Raw genomic sequence first — 15,519 nt, forward strand, 5'->3', positions numbered from 1 at the left:
CACACACACACACACCCACCCCCCACTTTACACCCGCTTCTTTTACATCTTGCCTCCAGTGTCTTAAAGCAGCAGTGCCTTTAATGTCACACACTTCTAAATGAGGAGAACGGAGGTGCTGCAGATCCCAGACGGCTCCTAAATCACCTGTGTGTACCACGGACGTGTGGAGCTTCCACTGATTGAGCCAAAAACATGCCAACATCGATAATAATAGCATACAAATAAACAGACGAGAACATCAATATAATAATAAAGGATGATAAAAATAATAATTATAATAATAATAATAATAAAAAAAAGAGGTGTCGGCTCCTGGAAGCCCTTGGAAGAGACTTTTTGCTGCTTCGCTTCCCAGCCTGAACTCCGACAGCCCTCCGCCCCGTTTGCCCTTTAACCAGTGACCGAGCAGCTCATCCTGATCGTATAGTGCAATAGTCCCACCCCATCTTTTTCCTGAAAGCCTTCGCTGACAACAGCGGGGTCACCCCGTCGGGTGTTTCACTATCCTCTGTCCAAAGGTCTGCGACCGCTGCTCCCCTTCCACCACCTCCTCCTCCTGCTCCTCGTCTTCCTCCTCCTCCTCCTCCTCCTCCTCCTCACGCCGCTCTGGACTCACTGCATGCGATCCGGCTGGATGTGCTGCTGCGGCGCGTAGTGCAGGAAGGTCGGGGCCGGGCCGGCGGCGGAGGGGAGCGTGGGGTGCACCGTGGGCGGGGCGGTGGCGGCGGCGGCCGGGCCGGCGGTGGCGGCGGCCGAGGGGCTGGTGGCGTAGTTGTAGCTCAGGAAGCCGGCCGGGGAGGCGGCGTACGGGTACTGCTGCTCGAAGGCGGCCTGGGCGTACTGGCTGTAGGCGGCGCTGTAGTCCAGGTAGGGGCTGGTGCTGACGGAAGTGGAGACCTGAGTGGGCAGCACCAGGCTGGGCTGGACGAACGCTTGTGGGTAAATGTATGGCTGGGCCAACCTGCAGACAAACAAACAGAGCAGAGGGGGGGGTTCAGAGACCAGAACAGAAACGTCTCCAGACCTGGAATCGACCGTTGATACGCTGCCGTGGGGAAAATAAACTGTCTGTAGGTGGAACTGGAGTTCTCACACATATCCATTTATAATTTATAAATATTGAGAGCAAATAGACGGGAAGCCGAGAAGATTATGAAGCAAAGGTGACTCAACGCTCTGCCTGTGTCAGTTAGTGAAACCTACAAAACCTGTTAGGTCGGGCCTCCTGTGGTAAACGAGAGGGGAGGAGCGGCGGGGGGGTGAATGATAGAGTCAGCCGTTACTGGCAGGTTTTCAAGCTCAGGCATCAGCGGAGTGTTTTAACAGCTGCTGCTCTTCACTCTCTGAACACTCAAGCGCACACACAATGACAAAAAGGCGGGGGGGGGAGAAAAAAAACAAAAAAAAAAAAAAAGGAAGTGTGTCGCGAGAACAGAAGTTTCGGCTGCCGACTTCTCCCTGGGTTTGTGAACCGTCACAGGTGATGGCGCTGGCTGCTGTGGGAGGTGGAGGTGACAGGGGAGCTCATCAGGGCCGGGGTGCTGGGCTCCCCGGGCCTCATGGGGAACGCTCAGATAGAGCTGATTAGAGCTGTGGGGTCTGGGGACCGCACCGGCGCTGCTGTGGCGAGCAGCTTTTAGAGGCGTCTATTTTTATTCAGGACTTCAACTTTATTTCCCTGGTTTGTTTGGTCGGGGGAGGGACGCAGGCAGGGAAAAGATTTTATAAATCACGCGAGTCTTCACCTGTAATACAAAATAATAATAAAAAAAAAAAAGTCTTATGGACAGATTTTAAAGGTCAAGCTTTTTTCCGCTCTTTTATAGACGTAGTCTATGAAAGGAAGATCAGTAATAAAGAGGCAGCTATGAAGTTAACACAGACAAAGATGAAAGCATGCATGCACAGGGATGTCATCACACTCGCATACCCTCTGCATTACCGCTGCCACCCCCCCTCCTCACACAGAAACACACACCAGTTACCACTGCACACCCCAAACCATGCCATAATAGGGAAAGAGTCACAGCACAATCAGCCAAAACCTCTTCACTTCATATCACACGGAAGATAAAAAAAAGAAGAAAGGCACTCCAGTCCATCACGGCACACTGCACTGCACTCTCAAGCCATCACTGGCACCTTGGAGAGAGGCTGGCCGCGGGAGGGCGGGCAGATACGCTCTGTCCCCGGGACTCTACTGTGGGCATCTTCCGGTCCTCCGGTCAGAATGGACGGGACGACGGTTACCATCAGCAGGTGCTACTGTACACCGAGTGAGTGCATGGGACGCGTTTCAGAGCAGTCAGAGCCAAATCTGAAAGGAATTTATTGTAATTAAGTTGGCTAAACACAAGCTGGTCAAGTGTTAACAAGTCATTTACAACAGTTGTGTGTCAGAAAAAGCAGAATGAGAATGAAAAAAAGGAGACAAGTCGACGCTCCGAATGCCAAACAAGACAACTCCGGGCTGGAAGTTTGAAGCATAAGCAAATGAGGGCAACCCCCACGCACGACTGTAGCACAATCCACACTTTGCCCTCACAGTGCTATTAAGCTACTTACAAAGAGGCATTCACTCGCTCGCAAACACACAAAGATGACCATACATTAATGCTCTGGGGCATATGTGCTTTCAGTGGCGTCATGCATAATGAGTCTGCCTTCCACCGAGCCTTGACAGCGTGTCGCCACGGGCAAGTGACCTTGTGTAGGTAAAGTGGAACAAAGAGGAGAGACCGGACCCGTCTGTAAAATGGAGCTTTAAATATCTTTGGTGTGGGAGTGTGTGCACACACACAGAAAGGAGAATGTCGAGCTGAATGGAGATGTCAGCTGTACGTTTTGCTTTTATCTAAAAAGAAGGAGGGGGGAGAAAAAAAAAAAAAAAAGGATGGGAACAAGTTCGGGACAGAAGCGAGTCCCCGGGTCACAGAGATGCCAAGTGGATGTGGGGGACAGCGGCGGAGGGGGGGGGGGGCTGGACGTGGATGACGGCTGGGAGATCATAGGTCAGCTGGTTTTGTGCTGACAGCCAGTCAGCGCGCGTTTGACTCAGTGCCACTCTGCAAATGACGGGCTGAAGTACGACAGCGGCGAGCTCGCAACACGAGCCGTTTCTGGAAAAGCGGCGAATAACCGGGCCCGCGGACTCGCCGCTGATGAAGGCCAGATAATGAGGCGGCGCGAAGAGCCTGGGCGATGTCGCACCGAGCAGTTAAATATTTCTACAGCAGAACACAGATGACCTTGGGTGCACGGCTCGCTGGAACTCCGAGTGTGAAAACAGACAGGACAAGAGCGGCTGAGGGGGAAAACGCCGCAAAAGGCTAATTAGTGGGATCTGATATCTCCATGTTCCCTCTTTGTTAAAGGGAATGGATTATGTTTTTTCAAGCAGCGGGGGGGCGGGGGGGGGCTGTTTTGTTTGACACCTGTAGAGGTGAGTTTCCAAGGAAGCACACTGCCTCATTAAGCATTAGGCTGAGAAACCCCCCCCCCCTCACTAACACCCCACCCCCCTCACTCTCACAGAGGTGTCAGTTTTCAGACACACCATTCGAAGACATACTGAATTCTTTTTTTTGGCTCCTGATCCGATCACACAAAAAAAAAAACTATAAAAAAAAAGACTTCATGTGTACGATGTGGAGAAGCAACAAAGTGGTAGGAGAGGTAGAGGAAAGATCAATCTGCAAGCGCACCGACCAGTCCCCCCCCCCCACCCCCATCAAAACCGTGTTCGTTGGACTTGGTGACCCCCTCTGGCCCTCAGCAGCTGCTGAACAGCCACACACACACACACACACACACTAAGCAGTAAGTCCACATTGCCGCTACATGCAAAGCTCCAACCATCACTGATCAAAATCCTACTTCAGACCCGGTCCTCCTCGCACCATATGTTGCTGGGGGGTGGGGTGTGTGTGTGTGTGAGAGAAAGAAAAGCCACTTGTACACTGTGCATCTTAGGGAGGCCTGAGTCTGTCACCCGCTCCAGAGGAACCTCAGAGGCAGGAGGACAGGTGCTCCCGGTGCCTCCTGGGGTGGTGGTGGTGGTCACGGGGGTCCACAGAGCTGTAATATGAACCAGCACCTGTCAGACGTACCACTCCACGCTGTGCCGTGAGCCACATGTGCAAAACCCCTCTGAGGCTACTGCTGGACCAGCCAGACCCGCAGCGCTATCAGCAGGACTTCCCCAGGTCTTCCTGAGGTCCTGACACATGAATGGAAACGGCTCGGATCGAGAACTCAGACCGGCTGATGAGGACATGAAGAGAGAATGTTCACCGCCTAAAAAAGTTTTCCCATTCTTTCGGGTCCCTGTGGACAGTGTTGGGATTTCCACTGATCTCACGTGATCAGGTTTTACTGAACAGAGGCTGAGCAGTGCTTTCATGCAAAAGTTTGAATTTTATTAGATCGAATTAATGGACTAAAAAACACCTCAAACTATCCTCTAAAACAAAATAAATCTCCTTACACAGACCTGTGTAACTAAAAACCTATCTATACGAGGACAAGCACCTATCATTTGGCTGATCAATTATTCTCAAGCTTTTAAGGAGATTCTAATTGTTAGAGAATCAAAATTGTCATTGACTTACTGTTAATTGGTTTTTTGACAACAGTGTTGAATGAAAGACATTTTTGTTGGTTTATATATTTATGTAGATGCACTGTGTGTCAAAACATGTGGGCTGGACTCCTGGCATTTCCTCCCTCCAGACGGATCTGGGGTCTTGTGTGTGTGTGTGTGTGTGTGTGATCTGAACGGTGCTGAGCTGTACCTTGAAGCGTGATATGTGAGAGCTGCAGGGGGGAGGAGAGTCATTACTGCAGTGAAATGCTCATTAGCTGCTCGGCAGACCGTGGCTCCGAGAAGCTATCCGGGCCGTTTCTACAACAGAAACGGCCCCTCAGAAGCCTTCTCGGTAACGGAGCTCACTCGGGCAGGTGGACGAGTCGAGGGGCTCCTGACAGAAGTTCACAAGTGAGTCATACATTCACCTCTGGAACGCGCTCCTATTATCACAGATATGCGAACCATCTCCCTGGCCTGGAAAACTCAGATATGCTAATGGAGCACTCACAGAGTTGCATGTGGACACAGAAACTGACATGTACTTTCCAGAGGCCCCCCCCCCCACCCATCGCCAGTTTGTCAGAAGAAGAGCAGCCTGCTGGCGATGCACAGAGCGAAAAAGAAACCGAGAGAACACAACAAGCGCCCACTCCCGCTCACTTACCCATACTGCCTCTGGAGGAGCGCTGGGTGAATGGGCTGCACTCCGATGGATATGCCTGGAAGAGAGGAGGCTGGCTGTCAGACACACACATCTGCATTTACAGAGGAGGATCGGAGAACAATGCACAGAGGGCACGGAGAGACAGAGGCACGGCCTGTTTCAGAGCTGCCATGGAACAGCTATTGTAAGTGTGCTGTAAGAAACAGCAGAAGCATGCCTGCAATGAGGAAACTGAATGCTATTTACCACAGCGGCGTGGACTAATGGCAGCATGTCGCTGGCTAAACAGAAGCAAAACGAGTCTTTAACCCTCGGGGGGGTACGACAGCTCAACCACAAGTTTCTAAAAAATGTGCTTCTGTCTGAGCAACAAAGCAAACAAGTCATAAATCTGTTTATATGCCGTTTAGGGACGGCCTCATCCTCATTTGTACATTTTAGTAATATGAAGAGCTTCAAAACTTCTCTCTCTCATCATTTCACAAATAGAGAAAACCTGTGTGAAACCCACTCTTACCCGTCTGCATGCTGCGAGGCTTGGCACCCAGGTAGGCCAGGTTAACGTTGGCCTTCCTGCCGTCGATGATGGGGTTGGGATCCTTGCAGGCTCTCTCCGCTGCTCCCCGGTCAGTCATTGTCACCTGGTGACACAATCAGACACGCAATCATCACCTGACAGACTCGAGGCGTTATGATTCCCCATAGCGCTCGCCAAAACAAATACACCGACGCTTGAAACAAATCAGGCCTCAGATTTTTGGTCTAATCATAAAAGCACCCCCTTTCCCACGGGCCTTCCTCTGTTATGATCCAAGATCTCTGGAGAAGCAGAGAAACTACAAACAAAGCACAAAGATAAGCTTTGAAAACTGCCCACAGCAGCAGTAGGCAGTCACTCCACTGCCACTCAGGGATGGGCAGAGCTGCTGAAATATGGATCTGAGAAAAGCAACAAGGAGCTTATCCAATTAGAGACAAAATAAGGAGATTGGTATTAGTCCACCCCTCCTCTCTCCCTCCTGGCATTAGAAGAGCCCTTCTGTTTTGATTGCTGTGTTCTGCCAACTCGGAGTCACCTCTGTGTGTGGACCGGGCAGTGAATGTAGGCCACGGCTTGCATTGTTTTAAGCGGACATTTTTAAAAGGCGGTATATGCCTCTTCATCGTGGAAGGATCCGGAACAAAGCCCACTCCAGGGCCCGTGTTGTGAACACACAGGAAGGGAACGAGGCTGTGTTTACACTGAAGAGCTGTGCTGTCGGGGGGTGCTCTGCTAATCCAGCTCTGAAGTGTGTTTAAAAAAAAAAAAAAGGAAAAAAAAAAGGTATGCTCCGCTCCGAGCGCCTCCCTTTCCAGCTACCGCTCAGACTGGATCGCTTGGAAAACCGAATTAGCAGGTCCCCTCACGCAACATTCAAAAAAAAAAAAAAAAACAAAAAAAAAAAAAAACAGGGAGTCATGTAAAACATGCTGATCTTGTGTGTGTGTGTGTGTGTGTGTGTTGTCCTAGGCAGCACCCACATTGCCCTGATCCTGTTCAACCTGAAACACCAGCCCCTGTACGCAGCCGTTCGATACCGGCTCAGGTCACAGAACAGTTTCCCTTCGATCTCGAGCACTGATGTGTAAACACACAGCAATCGTCTTACAATTCAGTCATTAGAGCTAAACATGCACTCATAACCGTTTTCCAGTCCTTGTTTGGGCTGATACCTTAGAGCAGCTGATGAGTCCTTCCAGGGATCTGGTAAATATTTGCATTTCTTGTGTTGCTTCTGTTCTTTGTGTTCTGAGCATCTGTCTTTATCTGCCCCAACAACGATAAGTCACCTATAAATAATGTAGTCTAAATACACATCTCGGACACATTTCATTAAGCAGAAATGAAGCGCTGGAGGTAAACACGATCCTGGTGAACAGCACTTTTCCCTACCACTCCACTCCACTCCACTCTCTCCGTGAGCGAAGACCCAGACCAGGTCACCCATCATAAACAACACTGAGGAGGGTGTTTCTTTGTGTGTGTATGTGTGTTTAAAGTTTTCTTTAAAGGTTTGAGCTGTCTGTCTGTGAACACAAACACACAATGGAAACGATTGAACTCCAACATGTATACATATAATAGGATAGAAGTATTTTGTTGATGTTGGAATTTCTCTCCGGAGCCAAGATGTGATGTAAATCATGTGCTCCGGTCTTTGACAATGGAGGGCAGGGTGTGCAAGGTCAACCTCCCCACGGCTCCAAAATACCCATATAAAGCAAGCAGGACCAGCAGACTCTCTTTCTCTCTCTCTCTCTCTCTCTCTCTCTCTCTCTCTCTCTCTCTCTCACACACACACACTCGTAGTACACACACTAATCTGGGGTTTTTCATGAGTGACTACTGAGGAGGGGGGCGTCATTTGGGGTTGGGGGGCCTCAAACATATGTTGAAATATAATCTTCTTAGTTACCCATCAACTTGTGTGATCCCTCATCCTCATTAGGCTAAAATAACAGCCAGCTAGGCAGAAAACTGACACACACACACACACACACACACACTGAGTGAAGCTCAATGGAAGGACTTCCTTGAACATGGTTTGGAATGACGGCAGTTTATATACATGACGTCCTGACGAATTAATTTGTATGAGTATCAATTTAAACTATGTGAAAAAGCAGCGAAAGGTAAATTATTAGTCGAAATTCCAACAGGGAGGCACTAACGGAGCGAAAGCTGCCTTCATACTCACAAAGCCGTATCCTCTGGATTTGCCGGTCTGCCTGTCCGTTATCACCACAGCCTCGTCAATGTCCCCGAACGCCTCGAAGTACTTTCTCAGAGAGGCGTCGTTCGTGTGGTACGGCAGCCCCCCGACGAAGATCTTGGTGAAGGTGGTGTCCTTCTGCAGCGCGGTGGGATGCATGACTTCCAGGGCTCCGTTCATGAACTGATGCAGAAGCATTGGGTCAGCCGGGGGGAAGAGCGCCGAGGCACGACGGGCAACACTCAACTACCGCCTGCTAGCTACCGTCCCAGCATCAGCGCGCCCGACACTCACGCGCTCGGTGTACTTTTATTGTAGTTTTCCGCCCGCTGTCAATACGTGGTTAAAAGTTGCAGCAACCCCGGTGACACGCACGAGTCAGGCTGCGCGAACTCCTCCGCTCGGATCCACACTGGTTGCTCCTGTGCCGCTTGGAGAAACTGTGCCGGGAGAATTTATAGTGCAGTGAGGAGGCCCCGCCCCCGCACAACTATTGACCAATCAGAGGCGGCACACAGAGCGGCGGCTCCTCCCACTGGCCCGCCCACACCGGGCGCTGTGCTGCACCTGCTTTTGTCTTTTACAACACAAAGAAAGAGCCGCGCGTTGGGACGGAGAGCGCTGCGCTGCTGCCACATGGTGCTTTGTGGAGATGTAATGAGGAAGTAATTGTCTCACTTCTGGCCTAAATCACCTCGTCCTCAGTGTAATCAGCAACGGCTTATTTTATGATCTCCTCACTTCATAGGCATGACACTGCAGAACAGAAAGCGGAGGGAAGAAGTTGTGCAAGGAGGACTAGGTTTCAGTTTATATTACTGCTTGAACAAAAATGAAACAGGGTCTTCAGTACGTTTCTTTCTCAGAGATTATACTACAGAACAAGCCTTAGTAATACCAATCATAAAGCTATTTTTTTTTTAAACTTGATGACCCCTCCGTACATCTGTCTGACTTGCTTGACAGGAACTTGGAAAAGAGGGGGGGAAAAGTTCAAACTACTGAATTTAATAGTAGCTGTTTGTTTAAGGCTCTGTGCAGCAAAGCCTCGGCCTATTCATGCTTATCCAGTAAGTTCTTCTTAAATGCTCCTGGTATGCATGAATAAGGGAAAGCCCATCACACTTATGAGCTTGAGTGAGTTCCATCTGGAGGAGTTTGCTGAAATAACATCCCTGGCAAGCAACCAATAGTTGATGAGCTTGCAAATTACAAAACCGACACTGATGTCACCCGTGGAACGCAGATATGAGCGGATGACAGCGAGGCCGCAGCATGACTTCCCGCTGCGTCTTGGAGGAAGACTGCTAAGTGCCAAGGGTCAGGCTGACAGCGAGGTGATACTCTAATGACCTCAATAAACAGGCATTTAATTCACACCTATTGGGCTATGAACTGGCTGACCTTTCACACACGGCCTTTGTAGCGGCCCACGCGCCCTCATTCATATCCTCTTGATAAATCCCCCTAATTTCCAGCTGTGTGTCCCTGAGAGCCACTGTCCTGCTTTGATCTCATTTGTCCCGTTTCAGTTCCCTGCCAGGAGCAACAGCTGGATTTACCCCCCACAGACAGGGGCAACAAGCTCCACCTGCTGGCGAGCTTGGACTTAAACAAATAGACGGGGAGGCCACTGTGAGACGGTTTTATGCTTTTGTTGCCATCCAGTGCGAGAGATTCCAGACGAAAGGGTGGAATATGAAATCGTGAACTTTGAAAGAGATGTACTTGCATGCACAATACAGTCCGTTTTAATCTCCCCCACTAACATTTATACAGCAAACATTCTGGTTTTATTCAATTTCAGTACCCCCCCCCCCCTTCAAGTTAGAATAAACATGTTCAAAGCTAATATGCAGATTTATTTGTATACACCCAGTTTACTGATGACGCTCAACAGCAACTGAACAGTGAATGAAAAGTCTTCGGCTCGCTGTAAAAAAAAAACCAAAAAAAAAAAAAAAACCAAAAACCAAGAAAACAAAACAACTGGACACATTAAAAAAACATGATGAACAAATACATCCCTCCCTTTCTATGATGACCTCTCAGACCAATTGTCATGCAGCTGTCATCAACGCCAGGGTGGGTAGGCCCCTCTGATTGGTCCATGCACAGAACACAGCACCACAGCATTGGTCCAGGTGTCTGCCGAAAGGAAGGAGTCTGTCTTGAGCGTACACACACACTAAAGCAGCAGGTCTTCTGCATTTTCCCACAAGAGATGCGACTTGGCACGATGAATCTGGAGACAGGAGGGAGCAGTCAGTCACAGGCTTTTGTCTGAGGCGTTATTTATTTCTGAAAAGGTGATCCTTTTGCACAGAATTAAATTGTGAAAACCCTCAAACAGAACACAAAAAAACAGCAAATGATAATTTGCTTGCCTGTCTCTAAAAGTCCTGATTTATTTATTCATTTCAATGAATAACAATCCAAAACACTATTATTTTTTTGCGAAGGAACACACTGCAACTCTTAAGAAGTTACAACCAAACATGCTGTAAAAGCCAGCAGGATTTTATGTTATTTCTGATTGCATAGGTGCGAAAGAAGCTTGTATACACTTTGACAGCAGGAAACACACAAGCCTTCAGCATAACTGCACTCAGGTCAGTACAGACTACCAAGAGCCGTGAACGGCGAGAGATCTGACTACGCCAACTACGATGTCCTGCCTAATGTCAGCATCCTCTCTGCCCACATCCTGTGCATGAAAGGCCCCCAGTGAGAGGCAGAGGGTCTCTGAGGAAATGAGGCAGCCCCGTCCAATGACCACGGTCTCCAGGTTCACAGACAGTAGCTGCCCTTCTCTCACCATTTCTTGTTCCGAGGCTTCAGCTCCTCGGCAGCGTTCCTCAAGAAGATGTAGTTCTTTTTCTGGGGGTTGTAGTACTCGTGGCCCTGAGTATCAAATTTAGAAACGTGATCAGATACCAAAGTGCAAGTATCAAAATGCCCCAAAGGTCGCCTTTCCCCAGCTCACCTTCGACCAGTCGTAGCTGGAAGCATATGCAAAGATGTTGCCGTTGTGGTTGAAACAGCAGGCTGTGATGGGCTGGTCCAGCTGCTCCGAGGTCTTCAACTTCGTGCGGGCGTCTTTGTCCCAGAAGCTGAAGCGTCCGTCTGAGCCCACGGTGGCCAGCGTGCCGTGGACAGGGTGGAAGGAAATGGCGTTCACCTGAGGGAAAACATTCCCACGCAGTTGATACAAGACAATTGTCAGTAGATCTTTGTTCTGATAAATACAGACTTTACTTTAACTACAGATACAGACAAACCTTACAGATGCAACTCAAATTAAAAAAAAAAAAAAAGTAATTTAAAAACTATTGAAGTGATAAAATGGTTCAAACAGCAAACTCAAAACAAAACCATTAGCACATTATTGTCAGGCACTGAATATATATATTTCGTTAAAATATTACTAAAACTTTGGAATTGCTGACATGCTGTCTGGCTGCCGAAGAGGCACAACCGTGATCAATTACACTAAGTCTACTTGGCTCGCCAGGAGGGAACTGCTTCCATAATAAAATGTCTGCACAGGCTGATCTCGATCTGATGTTATTTGTCTTCAGATTTAAAATCACATGGGGAGCGCTGTACACCTCTATTAACAACAGGTCAAGAACTACGTACAGCGTAGATGTCCTGCGGAGTGGTGGTGTTGGTTCCATTGGACCGGTGGCACTTGAAGGTGAAGTTATCTTTGGCTCTGTAAACAATCAGGAAACACATCTATGTTGAGGCCGAGGAAGTGAAAGCAACACTTTTAAACTTGGAGAGAAAAACCACAATGGTGTGTATGAGCACTTGACAGTATCTGAGAAGTTTAGCTGCTCACGGATTAGGAGGATTGATGTAATGAATTGCCACTCGGCCCTCAATGCTCCCCAGTGCAAATCCTGTGGGCTTATTCTGCTTGTCCTTGAATATGGCGACACAGCGGTGCTGAAAGACGAGAGCGGGACAGGTCACTGAATCAACAGGTAGTCAACACTTATAAAGTGTTTTACATCTGGAATGGATTAAAAAAAAATATATATCTGGGTTTTATTTACAAGGCTCACTGAATAAACAAAAGTTCAAAGCAGGAAAAGACGAGGCTGTTCATGAAGCATCAAAGCTCACCTGATGTTTGAGAGGAGAGTCTATTCTGCGAAACTCAGACGGCTGATTCTCCAGCTGGTACACGATGAGACCTCGTTCTGCTGTTGCTACCACTGCCATGGGGTAGACCTACATGACCAAACCGGCGAAATAGAGCTCTCACTTCACTCATCACACATTCAAACAACCGCACTCCGTCACGGCCTACTTACAACATCTGCACAATAGCATCTCTCTGGCATCTGCAGCGACATCATGGGATTGGGTGAGCGGGTGTCCCAAAACTGAGAGCAAAGACAGAAAATGTGTTCACCATGTATATTCTGACTCTCTCTTGAGCAGTGTGTTGACACGAAAACTAGCATGTGAAAAATTTTGGAGCGAAGTAACTGATTTTGCCAATGTAAAACCGTTACCTTCAGTGTTTTGTCCCAGCTGCCGGTCATGATGCAGCTGTAGTTAGGAGCCTTTATCCAGTGGATGGCTTTAATTGGGCCATCATGCTGTGAAGCGACATGATGAGCAGTTTGAGATCGTCCTGCTTCGCTCGTTCAGAGACACCGGTTGATCTGAAAGCTTTAATCCAAACCTGCGCGATCTGCATTGCTTGATTGCTGTTGAGATCCCACATCTTAGCCGTCTTGTCACAGGAAGCAGTGAATACTTTGCTCCCATCCTGGTTAAAGTAAAAGACAGTTCATAAATGATTCAAACATAAAACAAATGCACAGCACCGCAGAGCTCGAGTTACTTTGTTAGATGAGACTCACATCGCTCCAGCATGTATCCAGTACCGGACCTGTGTGCATCTGCTGGGCTTTGGGGACAGTCTGTCCATTATCCTGTACCTCCCAGCAGCGGACCTGAGGAGGAACCACACAACATGGCTAAAGTATGTCAATTTCAAACCACATCATAACCGTGAGATTCCAGTCAGAAGTGTTTCTGAGTCTTTCTCTACATTGATGGAACTGTAGTAATCATGGTTTATGAGGCCTCGTGGTTTTCACTAAGCATGAAAGAAATACTGGACCAGAAAACAGAATAAATATCTAAAATAGAATATTGTGAAATCTACCAAATTATCTCTTAAAAGAAATTCTCATATGTATTTTAGTGAACTTGGGAGTTAATCCACAAAAAGGATCAACAGGTACAGAGGTTCACAACAGCCAGCTATGCCTGTATGACAGCGAATCGTGGGGTGAGGTTTCAGAAAGTTGACAGTGAATTCGATCAAGACTTTTTAAACAAAGTCACATCTTGATGTGTTTCTCTACCATTATACTACTCCTACTCTAATACTACTTATTTTCCTCGGATTTAGCATTTACTACCAATGGACTCTTTCTCTTGTTCAAAACCTACGTAACACCTGTGCATACATGAATTACACTAAATAAACAAGTGAAAAATCTGACACTCACAGTAAATATCACCAGATAAGAAGAAGATATATATTTACCAACTTAAATAAAGAGAAGATGCAAATTTCACTGAGAGACACCCTAGCTCAGTTTACTGGCTGCAATGGAGCAACAGTGGTAACCTGCTGCATTACTGTGATGGCCTGGTAAATTACTACTCACGTCGTTCGCCCAGGAGCCTCCAATGAGGAAGTTTCCTGGCATGGTGGGGGGACTGAAGGCCAAACAACTGATACTGTCATCAGGAGGCGAGGTCACTTCAACATCCTGACACAAGCACAAACAACACATGTTAAAGATGAGTAATACTTTAGAGGAAGTGAGGCAGACAAATATTTCAAAGAAAGTATGTCAAACCCTGTGCAGGACATTCACCTTCATGGGATTATGGCTGTCTGTCGTCGTGCTTCCAAACACTCCTGTGCCTCCTGCGCCAAACCCAGAGTTTGCTCCAAACAAACTCATGGTGCATCAAGTGTATTCCTGATGTCCACCTGGCAGAAAAAATAAAGGTGTGACGCGTCTAACACGGCAGCTGATCACATACACTCACGTATCGTTTCCCATACTGATACGTAAATGTAAGTCTGTAACATGTAAACCTCGCTCCCCCTGGACATCACCAGCGGAAACTACTATACTGGAAGCGGCGGGGATCAAAACCAAACCGAAATATGAAATTACTGGCACTGAGGCGAGTGTGAAACTTGCCAACGCAGTAATACCCTGAATGAAACGCTGCATGGGTGTGTATATTAAAGATTTACCTCGCTAATAGCTCGGCGGCTAACCACAATGCTAACCAAAACGCTCAGCGCCGCTAGCTGCTTCGAGCTAACAGGCTTATCAACACAGGAAGGAAAAGACACCTACGCTGTAATCAACACCGCTGTGAAACAGAGCACACACAGCTCCGCAGAAGCACGGATATACACACCGAAGCGTCGCTTGAAGGTTGTTTGGGGCTCCAAACGCCAGAGAGCCGAAAACTGGGCAAGTGTGGCGCTTGATGCGCGAAGTGCGGGCGTCGCGGATTGATGACGCGTCACGCCGCAGCGGAGGGACGTGCAGTCTGCAGAGTGAACACTGGGGGGCAGCACGCGATCAGCAAACTACCCCGAGCGGCAGCAAGACACGACAAGACAAGACCGCGTCCAACAGTTTGCAACAAAGACAACAGTTTATATACTCATCAGGTTTTCACTGGTCACGTTGGTGGAGCTTCTATAATGGCAGTTCTCTGTATCTGACCTCCAACCTTCTATTTAAGAATTTGCAGACTAAAGCAATTGCTAAATACATAAATAAATAAATAAATAAATAAATAAATAAATAAATAAATAAATAAAGTGCCACCTGCCAGAAAATTAAAACTAACAGCTGATTTAAAACTCATTTATTTACTTGAATGCATTGATTTGAGCTGATGCAGTGATACATTTGTAAAACACATTTCTCTCTGTGCTCAGTACTGAATCTGCATTAAGAGAAGTACATCTAAGCACCCAGTCCTCTGTGATTCCGTCTACTGGTCACCAGATGTGTACACACATATTGTCATTGGTTCCAAGAGATGTTTGATTTGTTGAAAGTTGCTCCATGGACAAATACAACTTAACTTGAGGATGAAGTAGACATTGTGTTTTATTTTATAGGCAAAATATATGAAGGTTTCAGTGCTGTTTTAGACTGTGCCATTTAATCTGTTGAATAGTTCACTCACTGCGCAGTAGAAGCAGATGCTGAGGAAAGCAGTGTAACCCAAAAGACTGGTCCAGACCAATGCTGACATTGGACAATTGAAAAAACAAAACAAAACAAAAAAAACATTGGATCCTCAAGGGCTAAATTTTGAACCTTGTTCCTGCAGGAAAAAAAATAAAAAATAAAAATCCTAAAACAAATAAACTGTAGTTGAAATGCAGCAAAAAGAAATATGAATAAATAAAACATCAAAAAATCTCTTTCCTC

General features: G+C 47.5%; 2 protein-coding genes across 5 annotated transcripts; both read right to left on the bottom strand.

The window, feature by feature from the left end:
- Nucleotides 1-8,427, bottom strand: LOC115388544 (RNA-binding protein 38-like). The gene is made up of 4 exons (XM_030091706.1): nucleotides 7,994-8,427; nucleotides 5,773-5,896; nucleotides 5,256-5,310; nucleotides 1-964 (listed from the first exon to the last, which is right to left on the bottom strand). Exons 1-4 carry the CDS (start codon nucleotides 8,204-8,206, stop codon nucleotides 616-618), a joined length of 741 nt encoding a protein of 246 aa, XP_029947566.1. The 5' UTR covers nucleotides 8,207-8,427; the 3' UTR covers nucleotides 1-615.
- Nucleotides 8,428-9,761: 1,334 nt separating this feature from the next.
- Nucleotides 9,762-14,580, bottom strand: rae1 (ribonucleic acid export 1). Of its 4 annotated transcripts, none has more exons than XM_030091716.1 (13): nucleotides 14,486-14,580; nucleotides 13,924-14,042; nucleotides 13,711-13,815; nucleotides 12,892-12,984; nucleotides 12,711-12,797; nucleotides 12,538-12,624; nucleotides 12,334-12,405; nucleotides 12,143-12,250; nucleotides 11,856-11,962; nucleotides 11,651-11,726; nucleotides 10,995-11,189; nucleotides 10,827-10,912; nucleotides 9,762-10,156 (listed from the first exon to the last, which is right to left on the bottom strand). In XM_030091716.1, coding segments are annotated over exons 2-13 (1,107 nt in total). In that variant the 5' UTR covers nucleotides 14,014-14,042; nucleotides 14,486-14,580; the 3' UTR covers nucleotides 9,762-10,155. The 4 variants fall into 4 exon arrangements, with proteins under 4 accessions (XP_029947576.1, XP_029947575.1, XP_029947573.1 ...); XM_030091715.1 differs by having other exon boundaries at nucleotides 9,762-10,253; XM_030091713.1 differs by lacking the exon at nucleotides 9,762-10,156 and having other exon boundaries at nucleotides 10,823-10,912.
- Between the last annotated feature and the right edge of the window lie 939 nt (nucleotides 14,581-15,519).

The sequence above is a fragment of the Salarias fasciatus genome, chromosome 5 (assembly GCF_902148845.1).
Source record: "Salarias fasciatus chromosome 5, fSalaFa1.1, whole genome shotgun sequence".
Taxonomy (NCBI): Eukaryota; Metazoa; Chordata; class Actinopteri; order Blenniiformes; family Blenniidae; genus Salarias; species Salarias fasciatus.